General features: G+C 47.1%; 1 protein-coding gene across 2 annotated transcripts; it reads left to right on the forward strand.

Moving 5' to 3' along the window:
- Positions 1 to 4: 4 nt before the first annotated feature.
- GUK1 (guanylate kinase 1) lies at positions 5 to 16,844 on the forward strand. Of its 2 annotated transcripts, none has more exons than XM_053409918.1 (8): positions 5 to 163; positions 9,681 to 9,798; positions 10,654 to 10,695; positions 11,937 to 12,033; positions 13,668 to 13,806; positions 14,951 to 15,035; positions 15,699 to 15,784; positions 16,659 to 16,844. In XM_053409918.1, exons 2-8 carry the CDS (start codon positions 9,765 to 9,767, stop codon positions 16,692 to 16,694), a joined length of 519 nt encoding a protein of 172 aa, XP_053265893.1. In that variant the 5' UTR covers positions 5 to 163; positions 9,681 to 9,764; the 3' UTR covers positions 16,695 to 16,844. The 2 variants fall into 2 exon arrangements, with proteins under 2 accessions (XP_053265893.1, XP_053265892.1); XM_053409917.1 differs by having other exon boundaries at positions 6 to 163; positions 9,681 to 9,794.
- The last annotated feature ends 5,592 nt before the right edge of the window (positions 16,845 to 22,436 follow it).

A 22,436-nucleotide genomic window follows, 5' to 3' on the forward strand; every position in this document is an offset into this window, starting at 1 on the left:
TGACGTAAGCGAGCTCCGAGTAAAGGGGCGGGGTTTGTTCTCGGCGGCGGCGGCAGGGCCCGGCCCTGCCCCGGCCCGCCCTCCTTGAGTCACCATTCGGTGGAAAGGGCTCCGCTCGCTCTCCCCATGCGCTGGCGGCGCTTTCTCTGCCGCGCGCTGTCAGGTGAGTGCGGCGCGCGGTTTTCGGCCTCCCCCTCCCCCCCCCGCACGCGCCCCAACCGTTGTCCTCAGCGGTGTTTCACCGAAAGCTTCCCCTCCTGCTCCCGCGACCCTGCGCCTTGGTTCCTCCCTCCGCTCCCCGGCGCTTCGCGGGCATCGCCCCTCAGCCGCCTCCTCTCGCCTCTTTAAAGCCTCCTTGGTGTCGGGGTCGCGGCTAGGCCTCGCTGTCGGGCACTCCCATCCCTTTACACCCCCGGTGTCACCCCTAAAGAGTTCCCCGCCCGCCTTCCTCCTTGCGGTCCTCTTCGGAGAGCTCCGCGCGGCTGCTCCCGCCGCTTTCCTGCCCCTGCAAGGACTCCGCTGCTGCAAAGAAACCCTGCTCCTCTCCCTGCCTTTGCACGACCACCACCGTCTGTTGTTATCATTCGTTTCATTTCTGCACCGCTTTCTGTTCTTAAGGAAAAAACCTCAAAGCGGTTTGCTGCTTACATTAAATCATCAAATCAAACAACCCAGAATAAAAACGTTACTGAAGAAAGTCAAGTGCAGTATCCATTCGAAGCAACATAATTAACAGGAAACTTAAGATATCTTAAATATTTCAAAATAAAACATTGCAAAATGCACGTTTTAAACCGCACAATTAGCAAGAGGATTCAGGGGTAAGGGTCCTATCCCTGCTAGCGTTTTGCCCTGTCAGCCAATGTCACTCCTGGTTTTAGAGTTGTTCAAATCAGCCGCAAGATTTTCCCCTGCAAACCATCACTTAAAAACAGAATTCAAGTGGTATTTAAATATTTGAAATAACAGACCAGGGGATAAACTTCCTTGTCAAATCTGCTCCTTGGCATGACGTTGCATCTCCTTACTCCTAATACTATTCAGGGAGCAAAGAAGAGTTGTGATGAATTGGTTTATATTTATGGCAGCAGGATTTGGAAGTAACACATTTTTGGGGGTAGAAGCTGGAGGCATGGACTCTCTGCCCCTGACAGCTTTCAGAATGGCCTTGGTTATTGGTCAGAGTTTTGAAATTAATTAAAGAAGAAGCAGCAATCTGCCTTCCTTGGGTGTTACCAATCTTCAAGTTTGTGCTATATCCAGAGGAATTATTGTGTACTTGGTTTCCCCTTAAACAGAAGTTCTGCTATATATAGCACAAATAATGAAAATGAAACTTCTAAGGGGTGTGGAAGTAACAGAATCCAATCTACTAAATTGGCATGTGCTCAAAGTAGCTCATAATAAACTGGATCCTGGAAGGAAATAAGAAAGCTAACAACACCAAAAGCCTTCCCCCCCCCCAAGAGGTGAATCTGCATATTAATTAGTCCTTCTGAAGGTTTGTGCCTCTGCTGTTATCTTCAAGAAATCTCATAGAAGTTTAGAATACTTAGTGCCCATTTCAAACTTAACTGAGTGAAGCATCTTATGCATGCTGTTGGTGGTTAATACTCACATGTCTGGTGATTTGAGCAGGATGACTTTTATTTCCATATATCTCTCCATTAAGCACCGCACGAAAACAACTGAAGCAGGAAATGTCCAATTACCACTGCCCTCTGCTGGGGAATACACACGACCTGCTCCCTTAGCAGCTACTTCATAGCTTATAAACATGTGCAGCCTTTGTAAGCTGGAACAAATTTATTACTAGAGCCTTGGCTGTGTGCCACTGGGAGCTAGTTCAAGTAGAAAAACAGACAAGTTTTCACTGCTTCTTAATTTACTTAAATGTGTAGTCTTCACTGTCCTGATCTTTACACAACTTTAAAACGCTTAACAGTTTTGTGTATATCTAGAGAACTGATTATTTGGCTGTTTGCTTCAAATTGGTATAGAGTTGGCTTTCATCTCTCAGTTCCTTTGCTTCCCTCATTCTCAACCCTTCTGTCTGCCAGGGATATAATTAATCATGTATGACTTATGAATCTTCCCATTGCACCATTTGGCTTTTGGGGTTTCTGACCTTTTAGCCTTCTAAGATCTTGAAGCCTTACCAACATGCAGCCCTCCAGCCAGGCTTCTTTTTCTTCACTTACATCAGATGTGAAGCATTCCATAACTGATTATTGCCTCCTCTCTTCACAGTTGGAATGTTTGTGAATATTCCATTATGGCACTGTAACTCAGCCAGTGGCTGAGATTGAAAATGAAAGAGAAAAGCTGGCAGAAAGGCAATAAGATAGATTTCTAGCCAGATGTGTCAGTAATAATGACTAGGCATCTGCATATCCACATACCAGGGGCAACTGAGTCCAGCACCACACAGAGTATTACTGTGGGTTGTCATTTCCACTGTCCACTGCAGTTTTTGAGCAGGTAATAAATGACCAGAGTCCTTTCTGAGCAGCAGGATAGACTCCTGTTGTGTCTTGCTTCTTCCATACCTTTTACCAATGAAAAATCTCCCAAAGAAGAACTGAGAGTCTCCTGTCTTCCATGTCTTCCATTCATCAGGATTTGGTTTGTCTTCTCACCTGTGTTTGACTAACTAAATTTAGGCAGCCAGTTATGGAAACGTCCAGCAGTGTTCTTGAGTGGCTTAGCTGTGAGGTGACAGGAAGAGATTATTGCTTGCTGTGGAGGGAGCATCTGATTGCAAAAGCATCCCTTGGGTATGTTGACCAGTATGAATACATAAGCATGACACCTTCTTATGCATTGTAAGTTTAAAACCATGGAATTTATCCTTTTTGTCATGTTTTGCCTTCACCTAAGCTTCCCTTAGAAAGCCATGAGGATTAGAAACCTACTGCTTCAAACCAGGGTGGGGGGAGATCTAAAGAATCTTTCCTAGATGGAGGATAGAGAGGAATGTGTGTAGAAAGTAGCCAATTATACTAAGCCTGGATAACTCAGTGGGTTAGAGCGTGGTGCTGATAACGCCAAGGTTGCAGGTTTGATCCCCATATGGAACAGTTTCATATTCCTTCATTTCAGGGGCTTGGACTAGATCAGGCTTCCTCAACCTTGGCCCTCCAGATGTTTCAAGACTACAATTCCCATCATCCCTGACCACTGGTCCTCCTAGCTAGGGATCATGGGAGTTGTAGACCAAAACATCTGGAGGGCTGAGGTTGAGAAAGCCTGGACTAGATGATCCTCAGGATCCCTTCCAACTCTACAATTCTATGATCCACTTGCTGCCACACCCATTCCTTCCTCTGGTCTATACCACTACTTGCATGTGCCCACTCCAGGACTGTACAGAGCTTGTCTGAAGCTTGGGGCAGGAGTCCCTGGTTGGCTGGGAGACACGGGGCATTCTTGGCAAGGCAGCATAAGTCCGTCAGGCCCCTGGCAGGGTTCCCCAGCTGGCTTAGCCCTCTGCAGGCCACAGCAAGTGCACCCGGCTGCTGCTGTTAAGCATTTGTGAGTTGGAAATCCTTGCTGAAATCATACAGAGATATACCAGTAGATGCAGGCCTTCCTGCAGTTATTCACAGGCCTGATTCTGATGCACTGTTTTCCTGTTACAAGATCAAAGAGGAGCAAAGTCCTTTAGAAGGCCAGTGGTGGCCTGTTGCAAATTGAGTTTCAAAATAACCATTGGTTTCTTATTCTTCTTGTCATTTGGCTTTAACCTTTCAACCAGCGAATGTGCTTTTTTGCTGCCCTTTGGTCCCACGTTATGAAATTCTGGGGAAGGTGCACTTTACAAAAAGGACAAGGCTATAAATAGGACCGGTGATTAAAAGTGCCTAATCACGCAACCTTTCTTGAGGCTAGAATGAGAACCACCCTCTAATCTTCTTTTCTCCCAATGCCAAGCTGCTCCGTCTTTTCTTCCTCTAAGCTTGTATGACGCCCAGAACGTGCTTTGTTGATCTCTTCCGATGTTTATATTTTGCATTCTTTGCTGTCCTTCCAGTGTAATCTGTGAGGAAGGCCGGAACTTGGTGGTAGAACATCTGCCTTGCATGCAGAAGGTCTCAGATTCACTTCCAGCTTTTCCAGGTAGGGCTGGAAGAGACCCGTGCCTGAAACTCTGCCAGTCGGTTTAGACAGTACTGAGCTGGATGGGTCAATTTCGCAATCTCCACCCAAAATTCTTGCTATCTTCCCATCCATTTTCCCTTTCTCTCTGTCACTTCCTAGAACGTATGCAGAAATGTGGGTCTTAGAAGCAGCTTGGATGAATTGGCAGCTAAAAAAGCCAATGCAATTCTGGGCTGCATCAATAGGAGTATAGCATCTAGATCAAGGGAAGTAATAGTGCCACTGTATTCTGTTCTGGTCAGACCTCACCTGGAGTACTGTGTCCAGTTCTGGGCACCACAGTTCAAGAAGGACACTGACAAACTGGAACGTGTCCAGAGGAGGGCAACCAAAATGGTCAAAGGCCTGGAAACGATGCCTTATGAGGAACGGCTAAGGGAGCTGGGCATGTTTAGCCTGGAGAAGAGGAGGTTAAGGGGTGATATGATAGCCATGTTCAAATATATAAAAGGATGTCACATAGAGGAGGGAGAAAGGTTGTTTTCTGCTGCTCCAGAGAAGCGGACACGGAGCAATGGATCCAAACTACAAGAAAGAAGATTCCACCTAAACATTAGAAAGAACTTCGTGACAGTAAGAGCTGTTCGACAGTGAAATTTGCTGCCAAGGAGTGTGGTGGAGTCTCCTTCTTTGGAGGTCTTTAAGCAGAGGCTTGACAACCATATGTCAGGAGTGCTCTGATGGTGTTTCCTGCTTGGCAGGGGGTTGGACTCGATGGCCCTTGTGGTCTCTTCCAACTCTATGATTCTATGAATTTATTCAGTCTGCATTGTACTGGACTTGCGGCAGGGAAGCATCCTACACTGGTTATCTGCAAAAATTCTGACCTCTTGGGACAAGCTCTTGGCGGTGGAATGCTTGGAGTCCAGCTTCTGTGGGAAAGGGTGGTTGTCACTTTGGCTGTGGAGAAAATCTTCTGTGCATCTGATTGGGAAGGTTGCCATATTTAAAAAGTTGTTGAGCTTTCTTTTCTTTTTGCAAAATCTCAAGATGGATCCTGTAGTTGTGCAGGGCTTTTAAGGTGCACAGAGTGCCTCAGATGCCCAGCACAACTGTTGGGAATTATGACTATTATTATTCCATTTATATCCCACCATTCCTCCAAAGAGCTCAAGGTGGCACATGAGGCGCTCCCTCTCTCCATTTGATCTTCACAACAACCCCGTGAGGTAGGTTAGGCTGAGAAAGAGTGACTGACCCAAGGACACCCAGAGAGCTCCATGGCTAAGTGGGGATTTAAATCCTGATCTCTCAGGTCCTAGTCCAGCTCTCTAATTACCACCCTATGGTGTCCAACACAGCACTGCACATTTATTTGCATATTATCTCTGATCCTGAAGATGGAAAGGAGGGCTGGGGCTTGTTTTGCATGGTGCTTAAGACTAATCTTCTGGTGCATTTCTAGAATGCTTCTCTACCTCACAGGGTGCAGGATAGAGCAAGAGACTGCCTTTGGCCTTGTGCTGCATTTTGGAGACACAGCATGAGATCTCCCTGTACCTAGAAAGCAAGCGCATCTGGCGAGGGGCTGGAACAGAACCTTTCTCCCTGCTGTGCTAGATTTCTGTTTCTCAGGGAATTGGTTATGTTTTCGTTGTTGCTGCTTTTAAATGTGGAGGAGAGTTAAAAATTATAGTTCTCCCACCTTCAATCTGACGTGTTGCAGTCAATTCTATCGTCTCTGACTTTCCTCAGTAGCCAAAACAGGGATGACAGTGTACTGGGGGGCAGGGACCCCAGGACATTGAGGCTGTCTTATCCCTGATAAATAAGGACAGTTGAGCAGTATGGAAGTAGCACCCTGGTGGGTACCGTTTCTCACTTGTGATTCTAAATGAATGCAGTGTTTATTGTAGGTTTGTGTGTGTGTGTTTAAGTGAATGCTTTGTGCTCTTCATCTACTGCTTTCCCCTGGCTGTGGAAAAAGTGGGGTGGAAATATTATAAATAATTTGACAAATATGCATTCAATTAAAACTCCTTCTTTCTGAGGGCAGCATTTGCTTTGAAGCAGAAGGTACGCTCCACGGAGTTAAGCTCAGGGTGTGGCTGAATCTTCTAAGCTATGTAAAGCAGGAGGAGGGAGTGTGGAGGAAGCCACAGGAGGTGATTAGGGACTTGGGGGGGCGGTGGCTTCTCATTGGCTGTCTCAAGGTGAAAGATCTGGAAATTAGCAAGACTTTAGGCGCTCACAAATAGACAGGTGCTCTACCTGCGCTGCCCTTTCCCTGTGTTGTCAGGATCGGGTTGTTAGGCACTCAAAAAAAAAGAACAGCAAAAGCCTATCAGGGAATTTTAGGAGGATCCCAGAAAAGCAAACAGGTAAGATGTGAGAAAACTCTGGGAGTGCTGGCGTGGTGTGGATGTCTGCAGCTGCTACCCAAAAAATAGCAGCAACACTTCTGCATCTGACTCACTTTCATTCACCTTTGTCTGGCTTCTGAGTAAAGGGCCAATTTGAAGTTTAAAAGACGGAATTCTTAAAAATTAATAATAATCCAGGATGATGGGGGTTCAGACAAGTGCTTCCTCTTTCCTATAGCTTTGATCTCAAGCGACAAAAAGATTGAGGATCTGGAGCATACCCTTGAAGAGGAATTGTTAACGCATTTGCTTGTGGGTTAAACAAAATTAGGAAAGATTACCCAGGAAAGGATATGACAGAGGTCTATAAAAGTATGTTTGGTGTGGTAAAATGGGATCGAGAGAAGCTCTGGCTGGCTGATGGGAATTGTAGTCCAAAATGTCCGGAGGGCACCAGGTTGGGAAAGACTATTAAAACGGATATTCCATATTGTGGTAGCTGTTAAGTCTTAGTTCTATTTGCTGAATGTTGTTTGTAGGGATGTTGTCTTTCTGTTCTGAAAGTGTTAGGACAGCTGCGTGCAGTTAAATGCATATTAAACTGCAGCAAATGGGTGAAAAGGCAGCTAACACCTCTTTCTTTGCGACAGTGGGAAGAGAGTTAACGTGCAAAGGGTGTGCTCTGATACAGGGCAGAGTCCCACTCTGGTTTTTTTCAGTCATGTATTCGGAGCCCCCACCCCCCTAATGCCCCAATCTGAATTTTGTGCTTAGGAAATTGACATTCTGCTATAAGAGTACCGTATTTTTCGCTCTATAAGACGCACCAGACCACAAGACACACCTAGTTTTTTGGAGGAGGAAAACAAGAAAAAAAATATTCTGAATCTCAGAAGCCAGAACAGCAAGAGGGATCGCTGCACAGTGAAAGCAGCAATCCCTCTTGCTGTTCTGGCTTCTCGGATAGCTGCGCAGCCTGCATTCACTCCATAAGATGCACACACATTTCCCCTTACTTTTTAGGAGGGAAAAAGTGAGTCTTATAGAGCAAAAAATACGGTATATTGTGCCTTTTACTTAATGCTGCCATGTTCTGCTTCCAGGTTGCAAGCTATAAAAATATAGGGAGAGGGGTAACTGTGCTAGTCTGTTGTTGCAAAAGCAACAGAGTCTTGTGGTGCCTTAAGGACTAACAGATTTTATTGCGGCATATGCTGGTCTTGAATCCACGAAAGCTTGCGTTGTAATAAATTTGTTAAGACTTTACAGTGTAATGAGGCTCGTAGTAATACCTGCAATACCGTAGAGATGTCCTCATACCGCAGTTTAAAAAAATTGGTTGGCTAAAAGCCCAATCCCAGTTTTCACTTGGGCAGTGTACATGTAAAGGTACCCCTGACCATTAGGTCCAGTCGTGGACAACTCTGGGGTTGCGCGCTCATCTCGCTAATGGTACTAATAATCTGTTTCATGGGAGTTTTGTAGTGAAGCGAGGGGGTGGCAATAAAGCCTTGGAAATGCTAGATAAAAATATCCAGTTCGTTCGCAAGGCAGAAAGCAGCACTGTGAGGTTGTTGTTTTTTTGCTTTCCGACTTCGGCTTTGCATGGAGAATGCGCTGGACGGGCATTCTTTATGGATGAATTGTTCAGGCTAATGCACTTTGACTTTAAGCTCCATCAGCTAAGCTATAGCTCTTGGGACATCTGTGTTTCCTTTAAAAATGCACCAAGTAAGCAAAGGGCTGTAGAGCATGGATGGATAGTACAATGGCAAATTAAGAGCACAAACACAGTCTATATATGCTCAGTCGTTTGGCCCCTGGGTACCACCAGTTGTGGGGGGAGCATGTTGGCATCCGGCCAGCCACTGTGAGATTAGAATGACAGATGAGATAGGCCTTTGGTCTGGTGCAGCAGCTGGGCTCTTATGTTCTTGAGCTCCTATATTTTCCTGAGAGTTGCCTTGCGAAATGAGTTGTATGTGTGTGTGAGAGAGAGCAAGACCATCTCACCTCTTCTCCTGGCCCTACCCTTGGCTGTGTTTCACCAGATGCTAACTGTTCTGGTCAGAACACACCTCTCAATCTCCCATTTCTGTATGCTTCCACCCTCCCCTTTCTGCTCCTGCCCTGAATATGAAGTTTGGTGGTTGCTAAGCATGAGAATAGGTCTGAGGGGAGGGCAGGGGTTGGGGTGCTGGCTGCTGAGGTCCCAAAGGCACTGGTGGGCTCTCCAATGCCTGGATAACATGTGGATATTCCCCAGAGCAGTTCCTAGGGAGATGGCTTCCAAAAAAATAGAGCTTCAAATATTGAAAGCTTCTCAAAACAGATGTCCACAGAAAATTATATAGTTGCTTAACTCTTTGATATCTCTGAGGGGAGGACATTCCACAGGGCAGGTGCCACCACCGAGAAGGCCCTCTGCCTGGTTCCCTGTATCTTCACTTTTCACAGTGAGGGAACTACCAGAAGGCCCTCAGAGCTGGACTTCAGTGTCCAGGCTTAATAACGGGGTAGGGACGCTCCTTCAGGTATATAGGGCCGAGGCCATTTAGGGCTTTAAAGGTCAACACTAACACTTTGAATTGTGCTTGGAAATGTACTGGGAGCCCAAGTAGATTCAGTGTTACATGGTCCCGGCAGCCGCTCCCAATTACCAGTCTGGCAGCTGCGTTCTGGATTAGTTGTAGCTTCCGAGTCACCTTCAAAGGTAGACCCACGCAGAGCGCATTATAATCCCACATTTCTACGTAATCATTCGGGAGGCTGCAGGAATACATAAGAAGGTAAGAAGAGCCTGCAGGATCAGGCCAATGGCCCCCCAATTCAGCATCCTTTTCTCACAATGGCCAACCAAGATGCCTGTAGGAAACCACAAGCACATGAGCGCTGTCCCCTTCTGTGGTTTCCAGCAGCTGATGTTCAGAAGCATTGCTGCCTCTGACCATGGAGACAGCTTAGCCATCAAGGCTGATAGCCCCTGATAGCCTTTTCCACCAGGAATTTGTCTAGTCCTCTTTCAAAGCCATCCAAGATGGTGGCCATTGCCTAGTTCCCTAGTTCATTGGCTGTGTGAAGAAGGACTTCCTTTTCTCTCTCCTGGATCTTTTAACATTCAGCTTCCTTGGATGTCCACAAGTTCTAGTATTATGCATGCATAAGCAATCTCCCAAGAAAGCATGCATTTCTAACAATGAAATGACTTTCCCCCAGTTATGACGGGACCAAGGCCAGTTGTCCTGAGTGGGCCGTCCGGTGCGGGGAAAAGCACTCTGCTGAAGAAACTCCTGAAAGATTATGAGAACGTCTTTGGCTTCAGCGTCTCCCGTGAGTGAGTTCATTTCTGCTGGGCTGGTGGTGAAGCAGTGTGTTCGCATCAGGGTTGTCACAAGGACGGCTGGCAGGTCCTTGAGCTTTGCCCCCTAAATTAGGTAAAGGTGAAGGGACCCCTGACCATTAGGTCCCATCGTGGCTGACTCTGGGGGTTGCGGCGCTCATCTCGCTTTACTGGCCAAGGGAGCTGGCGTACAGCTTCTGGGTCATGTGGCCAGCATGACTAAGCCACCAGAGCAGCGCACAGAAACGCCGTTTACCTTCCCGCTGGAGTGGTACCTATTTATCTACTTGCACTTTGACGTGCTTTCGAACTGCTAGGTGGGCAGGAGCAGGGACTGAGCAACGGGAGCTCACCCTGTCGCGGGGATTTGAACCGCCAACCTTCTGATCGGCAAGTCCTAGGCTCTGTGGTTTAACCCACAGCGCCACCCGCGTCCCTGCCCCCTAAATTAAGCCAGCGCTTATTATGATTAATATTAAGGTAATTTATATACCGCTTTGTGCTTCAGAGGAAGCTTCTCTGACCCCTCCAAAGCAGGAATTGCAGCTAAAGAATCCCTGACAGATGGCCATCCAACCTCTGTTTAAAAATCTCCGATGAAAAGAGCCCACCACCTTCTCCTTTGAAGCTCTCTTGCCTGTTTATCTGCTTTTAAAAGTAGGGCAGAGGAACTAGCAATATCAGTCCCTTGGCCTGGCTGTTTGTATTTTTAAAAGAAGTCAAAGCCTTCAGTTAAACAGAGAAGGCTCTTTCGATCATTGCAGGGGCCAGAGAGGGAGAAGCACGTTCCTTTCTTTTTGGGTTTCCCAACCACTTGGGATGCGTTTTAAAAATATTTATTGCTTGCAGATACCACAAGGCAACCAAGACCCGGAGAAATGAACGGAAAAGGTCAGTGCCCAGGTCCTAGCCACCACCATCACAGGAAACGGGAGATTAGCAAAAACGTTTCTCTAATGAAACAACTTGTTCTAGGCTAGTTAGGGGTGGGACTGGATGGGTTTTGGCCTACCAGAGGTTTTGGGACTCCATCTCCCATCGGCGCCAGCCAGCATGGCAAAGGATGATGGGAGTTGTAGTCCAGCAACATCTGCTTAGTTAGGGGTGGTTATGTTGGTGAGTGCATGGATGCACGGTTAGGTGTTTGTAGTGTATCTTTGGAACACTTTGGGGTCAGTATTAGAAACTCAGATATATAGTTTAATCACCAAATGGCACCTTAAACCTAGGTTGCGGGTGCCACAATGGAAGGTCTAGGTGCCGTTTTCCCCCCTCATCATGGAATGATGATGATGATTTTCATGTCTATAAAAGGTAAAGAGACCCCTGACCATTAGGTGAAGTCGCGGATGACTCTGGGGTTGTGGCGCTCATCTCGCTTTACTGGCCGAGGGAGCCGGCGTACAGCTTCCGGGTCATGTGGCCAGCATGACTAAGCCGCTTCTGGCAACCCAGAGCAGCGCATGGAAACACCGTTTATCTTCCCACTGGAGCGGTACCTATTTATCTACTTGCATTTTGACGTCCTTTTGAACTGCTAGGTTGGCAGGAGCAGGGACCGAGCAACGGGAGCTCATCCCGTCGTGGGGATTTGAACCGCCAACCTTCTGATCGGCAAGTCCTAGGCTCTGTGGTTTAACCCATAGCGCCACCCGCGTCCCTACCAGCACATAGCTGACCCCATATAAATAGAAATGCTAATATTCTGCAAGGGAAAGACGGAGTAGTTATTTTGGAGGGGAAACCCTGACTTTTCCTTGCCTTTGTCTGCAGCACGACTTTTGATAAGAACATGATAGCTCAGTCAGTAGAGCATGAGCCATGTCTATACCACTTTATATTTCAGAGAACAAATCTCAAAATGGTTTGCAACACATTGAAACCTCAAATAAAACAATTCAGAATAAAACAAATATGTTAGATGCTTCTCTAAGTGATGTTTTGCTTCCCCCAGTCGCAAACCTGCCACCCAGAGATCTCCATGTGGTCGCAATTGGACCCATGCCAGTCACAAAATGCGCCTGGCTAATTTCTAACACTGCTTGGGGTGTGGTGTCTCTGGGGGCAGGCATGCATGCACTAACACAAAGGCATGTAGAAAGTTCATATTCCTCTCCCTTCCTCCCCCGCAGATTACCATTTTGTGACCAGGGAAGAGATGCAGAAGCAAATTGACGCTGGAGGATTCATTGAAAATGCAGAATTTTCTGGGAACATGTACGGAACAAGGTATGTGATTTGGGTTGCACAGGAGCAGTTGTCAGATTTCGCTCTTTCATTCTTCTTTGCTATCCTATTTTCTAATGCATTTCTGCAACCACAATGACTAGAAACAAAACAAGAAGCTATGAATTGCAACCAAAAAAAGGATCCAAGTGTCCTGAACATAAAGCCCCCCATTTCTGTTGCCTATTTTTCACATTCCTTGTGAAAGTAGCTTTTCCGAAGGGGCACAATGAACCTTGTAACCAGTGTTTTTGTTGGACAAGATGGATATTCACAGCTTGTCCAAACTGATGGTGATGGGAATCTGTTTGGCTTTGGAGACATCCCACATGCGTCAAGTGCTGCATCATGACTTGCCCCAGTGGGTTGAGACAGAAAGCAAAGATTAGGACCGTGAGCTGTGACAAAATCCCCCTGCCTGAAGCTCCACCCAAGGGTCATCTAATTTCTGAGGACCTTTACCAGCCTTCCCCAACTTGATGCCCACCAGATGTTTTGGACTACAACTCCCATCAGCCCCGGCTCAGCAAGATGGAGAAGGCTGCCCTGCACTGATGATGAAAAGAACCAGATTTACCGTATTTTTCGCCCTATAGGACGCACTTTTCCCCCTCCAAAAATGAAGGGGAAATCTGGGTGCATCCTATGGGGCGAATGCGGGCTTTCGCTGAAGCGTGGAGAGCGAGAGGGGTCGGTGCGGCTTCAGGAACACATCCGCAGCCTAGGCAGCCCTGCGGATAGCAGTCTGCCGCCTGGTGGGCGGGGCGCCCTGAAGCAGAGCGCCCGCGCGCCAGACAGACATCCGCAGCGTGGGGAGCCCAGCAGGAGTTCCCCGCAGGGCTCCCCACGCTGCAGATAGCAGCCTGCCGCCCGGCGGGCGGGGTACCCTGAAGCAGAGCGCCCCTTGCGCCGGACAGACATCTGCAGCGTGGGGAGCCCTGCAGGAGTTCCCCGCAGGGCTCCCCACGCTGCGGATAACAGCCTGCTGCCCGGCGCGCGGGGCACCCTGAAGCAGAGCGCCCCTCGCGCCGGGCAGACATCGGCCAGCCCCACAAGCTCGGGGGACAGCAGGGAGGCGCAGCGCCGCCATCCCGCTGTTCCTCGACCTGGTTCAGTTTCCCCGACCTGCTTTTGGGGGGGAAGTAAAGGAAAAAAATTCTTTTATTTCCCCCCCAAAAAACTAGGTGTGTCCTATGGGACGGAGCGTCCTATGGGACGAAAAATACGGTAATTATTTGGAGCTAAAGCTTTAGAGTTAAACTAGTGTCGTGAGAGGAAGGGTAAGCTGTGAACAGGGTCTCCCACCCATTACCCCACCTTCCATATGTTTATTCCCTCACTACTACTTCTTCTTCTTCTTGCTGTTGTTGTTGTTGCAGTTGCATTTATATCCCGCCATATTCTTCAAATAGCTCCTTCCCCATCCCATTTAATCCCCACAAGAACCCTGTATAATGTATGTGAGGCTGCTTGTTGCAGCCAAATGTCCTTGAGACTCTTAGAGATGGTTGAAACACACCGACGAGCTCAAGGTGCTGGTCCTCAAAGCCGCCTCTTTTGTTGCGAGATCGTTCTTGGATTGAAAAAAAGCACCTCCACTTTGTGAGCATTAACCACCTTCTCTCCCTCCCTCTCAGCAAAGCCGCTATTCAGGCTGTGCAAGCGCAGAACCAGATCTGCATTTTGGACATAGACATGCAGGGTGTGAAGAACATCAAGAAAACTGACCTTAATCCCATCTACATCTCTGTCCAAGCCCCGTCCATAGAAGTCTTGGTGAGTGCGGCTTGGGGGTGAGCTACTGTTCTGTGCAACTGATAATATGGTAGGGAAGCCCTCTAAACTGCAACTCCCACCATCTTTTAGTGTTGCCAACTGCAGTGGCGACCCCTGATGTGATGTGATGTCCGTGTGCACAGAGTTTTACGTAGTAAAATAAGCAACAACAAAATAATTCCAAAATCCACATTTGGCCAGTACCTTTATTAGGGCCAGGCGAAACGTCACTAAATAGCAACCCGCTCTTGAGGTCCATAGAACTCTGCATCAGACTGAACGTTAAGCGAAGCAGAGCACTCAGTCTAATAGTAGGGCCGGCTCTGAACTCTTGTTTTATAACCTAATATGAATTCTGCAGTAGGGACACGGGGGGCGCTGTGGGCTAAACCACTGAGCCTAGGGCTTGCTGATCAGAAGGTTGGTGGTTAAAATCCCTGCGATGGGGTGAGCTCCCATTGCTCAGTCCCTGCTCCTTCCAAGCTAGCCGTTTGAAAGCACGTCAAAGTGCAAGTAGATAAATAGGTACAACTCCAGCGGGAAGCTAAACGGCATTTCCATTTGCTGCGCCGGTTCACCAGAAGCAGCTTAGTCATGCTGGCCCCATGACCCGGAAACTGTATGCCGGCTCCCTCAGCCAGTAAAGCGAGATGAGCGCCGCAACCCCAGAATCATCTGCGGCTAGACCTAATGGTCAGGGGTCCCTTTACCCTTTTATGAATTCTGTAAGAAAGACAAAATGTGGTGAGGGCTGCTGTCTTGGGGAGCTTTCATAGGCTGTTAAATTAATCCTCAACAGGCTGTTCCATGACTGATTTAAGACAGTGACTTCCTTGTCTGTGGGCTTCTAAAGACCACTGGACACTGGAAGCTGACAATGGGGTAGTCTGCTGCCTCTGTACTCTCCTTGCAAGGTTCCTGGAAGCACTGGGAGGCCACTGCTGTAAACAGAAGGCAGGACCAAAGTGCTCCGTACGGGGCAGTGAAATGCACCATAGGGCATTTAAACAGCGGGTCCGTGACACCCCCCCTAGAGGGGTTTGTGCCAACACGGAGCACTGAGAGACGAGAAGAATGGGACCCACCCTGTTCATGTTGAGGGTATGAATTTCGTTCTCGTTTCTCCCCCTCTGGAAACCTTTAGGAAAAACGGTTACGGGACAGACAGACAGAAACGGAGGATAGTTTACAGAAGCGGCTGAACGCAGCTCGCATCGACATGGAACTTAGTGAGTACACTAGAATTTTGTGTGCGTTGTTGTCCTAGTCTGGTGTCCTGTTTGTGTGCTTCAAATCAGCGTCCGTGGTTGACCAATGTGGGAAATTGGATGCTGATCTAGATGGGCCTTTAGTCTGAACCAGTGGTGCTCATATACGACAGAGAGAGATTGCAACAGAGAGAGTAATGAAGGCATGAGGGCGGAATTGAGCTCTCTTTGGTGGATAGGGGCCTACCTCACCAACTGCTGCTTTTGTGCCCCAGATCCATCCCTCCCCTGTACATTTTTACAGGATCTGCTAGAGGGGAACGGGGGATGCCTTGCAAGGGCTTAACATCTTAACACAGGTCCACCAGAAGTGGTTTGGAATTGTCTCACTAGGCAACAGCAGTGCCTTTCCTCAGGAAAATGCCAAACGGTGAAAGCAGTCCATGGCAGTTGGCTGCAAGAAGGCAGTTTCTGATTCTCAAAGAGGCAGAATCTATACTGCCCAGGGTCTGAGAAAAGGGCACTTCTGAGATGCTGGACTTGCTTAGTCACTCTTGTTATTGCATCTGGAAGGGAGCAAAGACAGAAGAGTGTCTGTGTGGGTCGCACGTCTCTGATCTTCTGACTTCTGGTTTAACGGTGTGTGTGTGTGTGTGTGTGTGTGTATCTGTTTCGATTTGACAGGTAAGGAGCCTGGGCTTTTCGACTTGATCATCATTAACAATGATTTAGAAGAAGCATATACCGAGCTGAAAAATATTCTTACGGAGGTAAGCTATTTCACTTCCTGGGAACACAGTTCTCTGTCTGAATTGCACGGATATTTCCTGGGTCATGGAATGATCTGTTTCCTTGTTTGTCGTCCGTGCATCTGATGAAATGGGCTACAGTCCACTAAACCTTTTGTACATTTGTTAGGTATTTAAGGTGCCACAAGATTCTCTTCTGTTTTAGCTGCCAGAGACAAACACTGCCTGCTCCTTTGGAAAGGGTTTCCTGGTTGCAGCTCCAGACTCACTTGCTTTAAAAAGTCCTGTGTGAGGTTCTCCACCCCTTCACCAGCCAAACCAACATCCTTCCTCCTTCACAGTGGCCATTTTCTCTGAAGAGTCAGCTGCTTTTAGCTTGAAGCAGTACTTTATGCTTCTTCCTATTTTATGTCCCTTGACCAAAGTGATAAAGGCATTTGAATATTATTATTATTATTATTATTATTATTATTATTAAAATAAATCATAATGCCTATGCCTGCAAGTCTCAGGGCAGTCTGCAATTTACAGCATAAAATCACAATATAAAAACACAAAATACATAATAAAAGTAAGAACAAGAACACTCGATTATCCCGCTCCTCCCCAACCAATTTTTAAAAGGCATTGGATATCAGTCAGCCCAAGGCCTAGTTGAAGAGGAACGTTTTCACCTGGCACCTAAAGATGTATAATGAAGGTGCCAGACAAACCTTTCTGGGGAGAGCATCCCACAAACGGGAAGCCACTGCAGAAAAGGCCCGTTCTCCTGTTGCCACCCTCCGGACCTCTCATGGAGGAGGCACATGAAGAAAGCCCTCAGAAGATGATCACAGGGCCGGGGTAGTTTCATACAAATCACTGTGTTAACCATTTCTCCTCGTTCTTCTCATAGGAAATCCAGAAGGTGCAGGGATCCAAGAAATCATGAATAGCCGCTGGAACCTTTGCAGTCCATTCCCGATGTCTTTTTGCTGCTTGTTCTTCTGTGTTAGAAACAGACACACACACATTCCCTTTTAGCCTGATAATGGAATTCTTTTAGGGCACTTTCTATTAAAGAAGAAAATATCAAACCCAATCTTTGTGCGTTTTCATACTTCCCATGTGTAATCTAGACAAGCTTCCAAGTCTGCAACATGAACCACTGCTCTGAAAATAGTAGCAAAGATTGGTGTCCCACAATGACTGTGTTCTGCCTCCACTGTCAGAGGCAGCAATGTTTCCGAGTTCCCGTTGCCAGGAATCACAAGTGAGCAGAATGTTCTTTCACTCAGGTCCAGCTTGCAGGCTTCCCAGAGGCATCTGTTTGGACACTGTGAGATCAGAATACTGGAATTTCAGCAGCCAGAAACACCATAACCAGACACTGGAGAGACCTGTCAGGAGTAAGCATGGACCAATGGTACCAAATAGTATGGGAAACAGCCCTACTAATAAAATTAACCAATAAACTGAAACGGACACGGGGACAAATAGAAGAAGACGCCTTCACCCCGGTATGGCTCCCCTTTATCACATGCACAGCCCAACAAGACAATGACAATAATCCACCAACAAATCAATATGGCTAACCTGATCCAAAACACCCACCCACCCCACTCACACACGAAAACAAAAACCACCACTGCCAACCACAAACAAACAACCACACCCTAGGCCAACCCCAACCTCTCTCACCACCAAAGGAACACAAGTGAACAGAACAAGCAACGCTGACACCAAACTCCACATACATTAAGCATGATAGAAACACCGCCACCCGACCCCACCCCCCCATCTTCCCTCCCTCCACCCCCCTTTTTTTCCCTCCTCCCCCTAATGTCTCAACAAATGAAACGGATTTGCAAAAATGTTACATGGAAAAAATACGAGAGACATTACACTTACTTCTGTAAAACAAGAAAATCTTTAATAATAATAATAAAAAGAATACTGGATCAGGTGGGCCACTGACCACCTGGTGCATCAGGCTGGGTTTATGTTCTTATGTTTGTCCTTAACAGACTTTAGATCAGAAAAGCTTAGAATCATAGAGTTGGAAGAGACCACAAGGGCCATCGAGTCCAACCCCCTGCCAAGCAGGAAACACCATTAGAGCACTCCTGACATATGGTTGTCAAGCCTCTGCTTAAAGACCTCCAAAGAAGGAGACTCCACCACACTCCTTGGCAGCAAATTACACTGTCGAACAGCTCTTACTGTCAGGAAGTTCTTCCTAATGTTTAGGTGGAATCTTCTTTCTTGTAGTTTGGATCCATTGCTCCGTGTCCGCTTCTCTGGAGCAGCAGAAAACAACCTTTCTCCCTCCTCTATGTGACATCCTTTTATATATTTGAATATATAAGGCTTTGCCTTGCCTGATCCAGGAAGTCACTTAGGGGGCGGGCAGGCAATTTTGTGCTTAGACAACGCTGAGTTGTCTAACAAGTCAGTCATAAGAAGGCTGTTCCACATCGCAGGACAGGAGCTAAAAGGGAAATTCTGCTAATTGATCTATCAGCAAGCGCCATCAAATGCCGCCTCTTGTGCCAAGATCTCCTTGAAGTCGCCCCAGCTAAGTAAGTTATTTTTAGCAAACTTTGGACGCTTTCAGTGTCTTGCGCTAATTGAAAACGACAGTTTCAGCACCAGGGTGATGTAGCACAAAGGAAGAAGGAAGCCAGCTGGGGGTTGGCGCCTGACTCGACATCCTTTCACTTTAGGTGCTGTGGGGAGGAAGGGGAGGCAGATGCCAATGTCCAAAATAGACGGGGAACACCCAAGGGACTGGGTGGCTGACGGCGCTGACCTCATCAGTGCTCAATTACTGGAAGCCGCTTCCTCCTAATTCCAGATGCAACCTTGCAGATGTTCAAAAGCAGCCGCTCTTCAGTTTCCCCGCATCCACGGCTGAGCCTGTGGCTGCCCTGGTGTGATTCTAAACCCCCGTTTCCAAGCTGCTGTTTTAAGTTGAAACCCAAGTGATCGCTGCCAGATCCAGACTTCAGTTTATACATTCAATCAACAGTTTATATACTCAAATCAACCGTGTGATGCAGCAGCAAAAAGAAAAGCTAACTCTAGGCAGCAGCAAGAGAAGCATAGTGTCCAGATCATTTTTTTAAAAAAGATTTTTATTAAAGTTTTCAAAATATTACAAAAAGAAAAAGAAAAAATACAAAATAAAAACAGTTAAAAACAATTCAATCTTTCCGTGTCTTATCTTTCATTCGCTTGTTCCCCAGACCTCCTCACACCTCCCTTTTTTGTATCCCGTTCAATTAGTTGGTTCAGCAAATCCTTTCCCTCTTTATTTTTATCCTAATCTTTAATCTTAATATATTATAACTTTAAATTATCCCCTGTTAACAATCCATTTTTACACATCTTTATAATATTACTGCTGAAAACCACTTAACTTCAATCCAACATCATTCTAACATTCATTAATTTCGCAGTATTTCTGTAAATAGTCTTTAAATTTCTTCCAATCTTCTTCCACCGACTCTTCTCCCTGGTCTTGGATTCTGCCGGTCATTTCCGCCAGTTCCATATAGTCCATCACCTTCATCTGCCATTCTTCCAGGGTGGGTAGATCTTGTGTCTTCCAATACTTTGCGATAAGTATTCTTGCTGCTGTTGTGGCATACATAAAGAAAGTTCTATCCTTTTTTGGCACCAATTGGCCAACCATGCCCAGGAGAAAGGCCTCTAGTTTCTTCAGAAAGGTATATTTAAATACCTTTTTCATTTCATTATATATAATCTCCCAGAAAGCCTTAATCCTTGGGCACGTCCACCAAAGGTGAAAGAATGTACCTTCAGTTTCTTTACATTTCCAACATTTATGACTGGGGTCATGTACCACCTATATATCATTTTCATAATATTCTCTCTTAAGGCATTACATGCCGTAAACGTCATACCTGTGGTCCATAACTGTTCCCAGTCAGCCATCATAATGTTATGTCCAACATCTTGTGCCCATTTAATCATAGCAGATTTCACCGTTTCATCCTGAGTATTCCATTTCAACAGCAAGTTATACATCCTTGACAAAGTCTTAGTTTTGGGATCTAACAGTTCTGTTTCCAATTTTGATTTTTCCACCTGGAATCCAATTTTCTTGTCCAAATTATATGCCTCCATTATTTGATAATAATGAAGCCAATCTCGCACTTTGTTTTTTAGTTTTTCAAAACTCTGCAATTTCAATTTATCTCCCTCTTGTTCCAAAATTTCCCAATATTTCGGCCATTTGGCCTCCATATTGAGTTTTTTCTGAGCCTTCGCTTCCATCGGTGACAACCACCTTGCATAGTGTCCAGATCAAGGGAAGGAATAAAGTTAAAGGGACCCCTGACCATTAGGTCCAGTTGTGGCTGACTCGTGTTGCGGCGCTCATCTCACTTTACTGGCCAAGGGAGCCGGCGTACAGCTTCCGGGTCATGTGGCCAGCATGACTAAGCCACTTCTGGCGAACCAGAGCAGCGCACGGAAACGCCGTTTACCTTCCCGCCAGATCCGTACCTATTTATCTACTTGCACTTTGATGTGCTTTCGAACAGCTAGATTGGCAGGAGCAGGGACCGAGCAACGGGAGCTCACCCCGTTGCGGGGATTCAAACCACCGACCTTCTGATCGGCAAGCCCTAGGATCTGTGGTTTAACCCACAGCGCCACCTGCGTCCCTAAGGGAAGGAATAGTCCCACTCTATTCTGCCTTGGTCAAGCCACACCTGGAATATTGTGTCCAGTTCTGGGTACCACAATTTAAGGAGGATATTGAGAAGCTGGAACATGCACATGATCAGGGGTGCCAAACGTGTTGCTCTGATTTCCTTTGGGCCACGTCAGCGAGAACAAGGGGGGTGTTGTTGCCTAGGCAACCCAGGACCTCCATACACAATGTCCAGGCTTTCACCCCTGGGAGGTTACTTCAGTGCTGCTAATGTAGTGCTTTGACCTCCCCCTGGAGGTGCACTCCATTGTCTCTCGAGGCAGACAGATGCCAGTGAGAGGCATAGCTTTTCCTGGACTGCACTTGTTTTGGCTGCAGGTATAGGTAGGTGGGATCACAATTTTAAATGCTTCTCCTGGGTGGAAGGCTGTGTACATGGGCAGGGGAGAGCACCTTGGGAAGGACAACAGACTAAACCCATCTCCCTGATCTGCTAGTTTTCTGCATATAAGGAGGTGGGTGGGTGGAATTTATTATTTAATGATACTATAGCCTCAAAAGAACTTCAATGCATCTTGTAAGTCACGCTGGGGAAAAATACAACAGCCATTAAAGCAAAATGCATCACAATTGCCAAGCAAAAGCCTCAAAATGTTAGAAAGGATTAGAACAGCAGTCTCCAGCCAGCATTAAAATGCGCAATGCACAGTCCTGCAGTGGTACAGGCCAGGGAAAGCACTTGATTTGTTCTTTTGCCAAGCTGTTTCTCAGCACCTGCCTCCAAGGCAATGTAGTGGACAGACAGCCTTGACCAGAGGGAGAAGAGGCACGTTAGAGACCAGGAAGGACCTTGAGGAAGAGATCAAAGGAAAACTCACAGGCTGTTGACAGCTGGGGAACAGGAAGAGAAGGCTGAACGGGGCAATCCCAGGGCAGGAGCATCAGCACAAGCAAGGAGGAAGGGCCGAAGCTTAGCGGAAGGGCGCCTGCTTTACATTCAGGAAATACCTGGTTCCACCCCTTCTCTGGGCTGGGAGAGAGCCCTGCCATCAATCCTGGAGAGCTGCTGCCAGTCAGTGTGGGCAGTACTAAGCTAGGTGGACCAGTGGTCTGACTTGGTGAAGCACAGCTCCCTATGCTCCTAAGCAGCAGAGATGACAGGGGCAAATGGCACACAGTGTGTCTGCAAAAGCACATCGTTTGGTACCAATGTAGAGTGGCATCCTGATGGACCAGGCCAAAGGCCCATTTGGTCCAGCATTGTGTTCTCTCAGTGGCCAGCCAGATCCCCCTTCCCATGAGATGTAAACATTGCGGGACACCCGAGTCAAAGGTTTACAACAATGGCAAGTCTCCCAAAGGCAAAGCCTGTTCAGAAAGCTGGTTTGGCTGTTTACACTCGGATCTCGCTCTCCATCAATTTTCCAGTTGCTCCTGGCGTTGCTCAGCTGCTCAAATCGGGCACCCACAGCCAGGGCGATTCTCACACAATGCTTTCCCAGTCTTTTACACCACAATGACGACTCTCTTATTTTAGTACCAAGCTGCAGGAAAGCACCGCAGCTGGGCGAAGAACAGTGGGCAAGAGGGGCATTTAAGCCAGGGGTCAGCAAACTTTTTCAGCAGGGGGCCGGTTCACTGTCCCTCAGACCTTGTGGGGGGCCGGACTATATTTTTTTGGGAGGGAAATAACAAATTCCTATGCCCCACAAATAACCCAGAGATGCATTTTAAATCAAAGCACACATTCTACTCATGTAAAAACACGCTGATTCCTGGACCGTCCGCGGTCTGGATTTAGAAGGCGATTGGGCCGGATCCGGCCCCCGGGCCTTAGTTTGCCTACCCATGGTTTAAGCTATGGAAATATTCCTCCAGACAGAATGTAGGCAGCCACTTCCAGTCAACCAGAACTCTTAACAGCTTGGGACCAATTCACTTGTGGGATCGCTTTACCCCATAAATGCCCCACTTGACCACTTGGATCTACAGAATTGGCACTGTGTTCCA

The sequence above is a fragment of the Podarcis raffonei genome, chromosome 12 (assembly GCF_027172205.1).
Source record: "Podarcis raffonei isolate rPodRaf1 chromosome 12, rPodRaf1.pri, whole genome shotgun sequence".
Lineage (NCBI taxonomy): Eukaryota > Metazoa > Chordata > Lepidosauria > Squamata > Lacertidae > Podarcis > Podarcis raffonei.

Bases quoted from the DNA above. Each gene is read 5' to 3' on its own strand.
- GUK1 (XM_053409917.1), top strand. From the start codon at position 127: ATGCGCTGGCGGCGCTTTCTCTGCCGCGCGCTGTCAG. The intron at 12,034-13,667 runs GTATGTGATTTG...CCTCCCTCTCAG, and splicing joins GGGAACATGTACGGAACAAG to CAAAGCCGCTATTCAGGCTG. The intron at 15,036-15,698 runs GTGAGTACACTA...TCGATTTGACAG, and splicing joins TCGCATCGACATGGAACTTA to GTAAGGAGCCTGGGCTTTTC.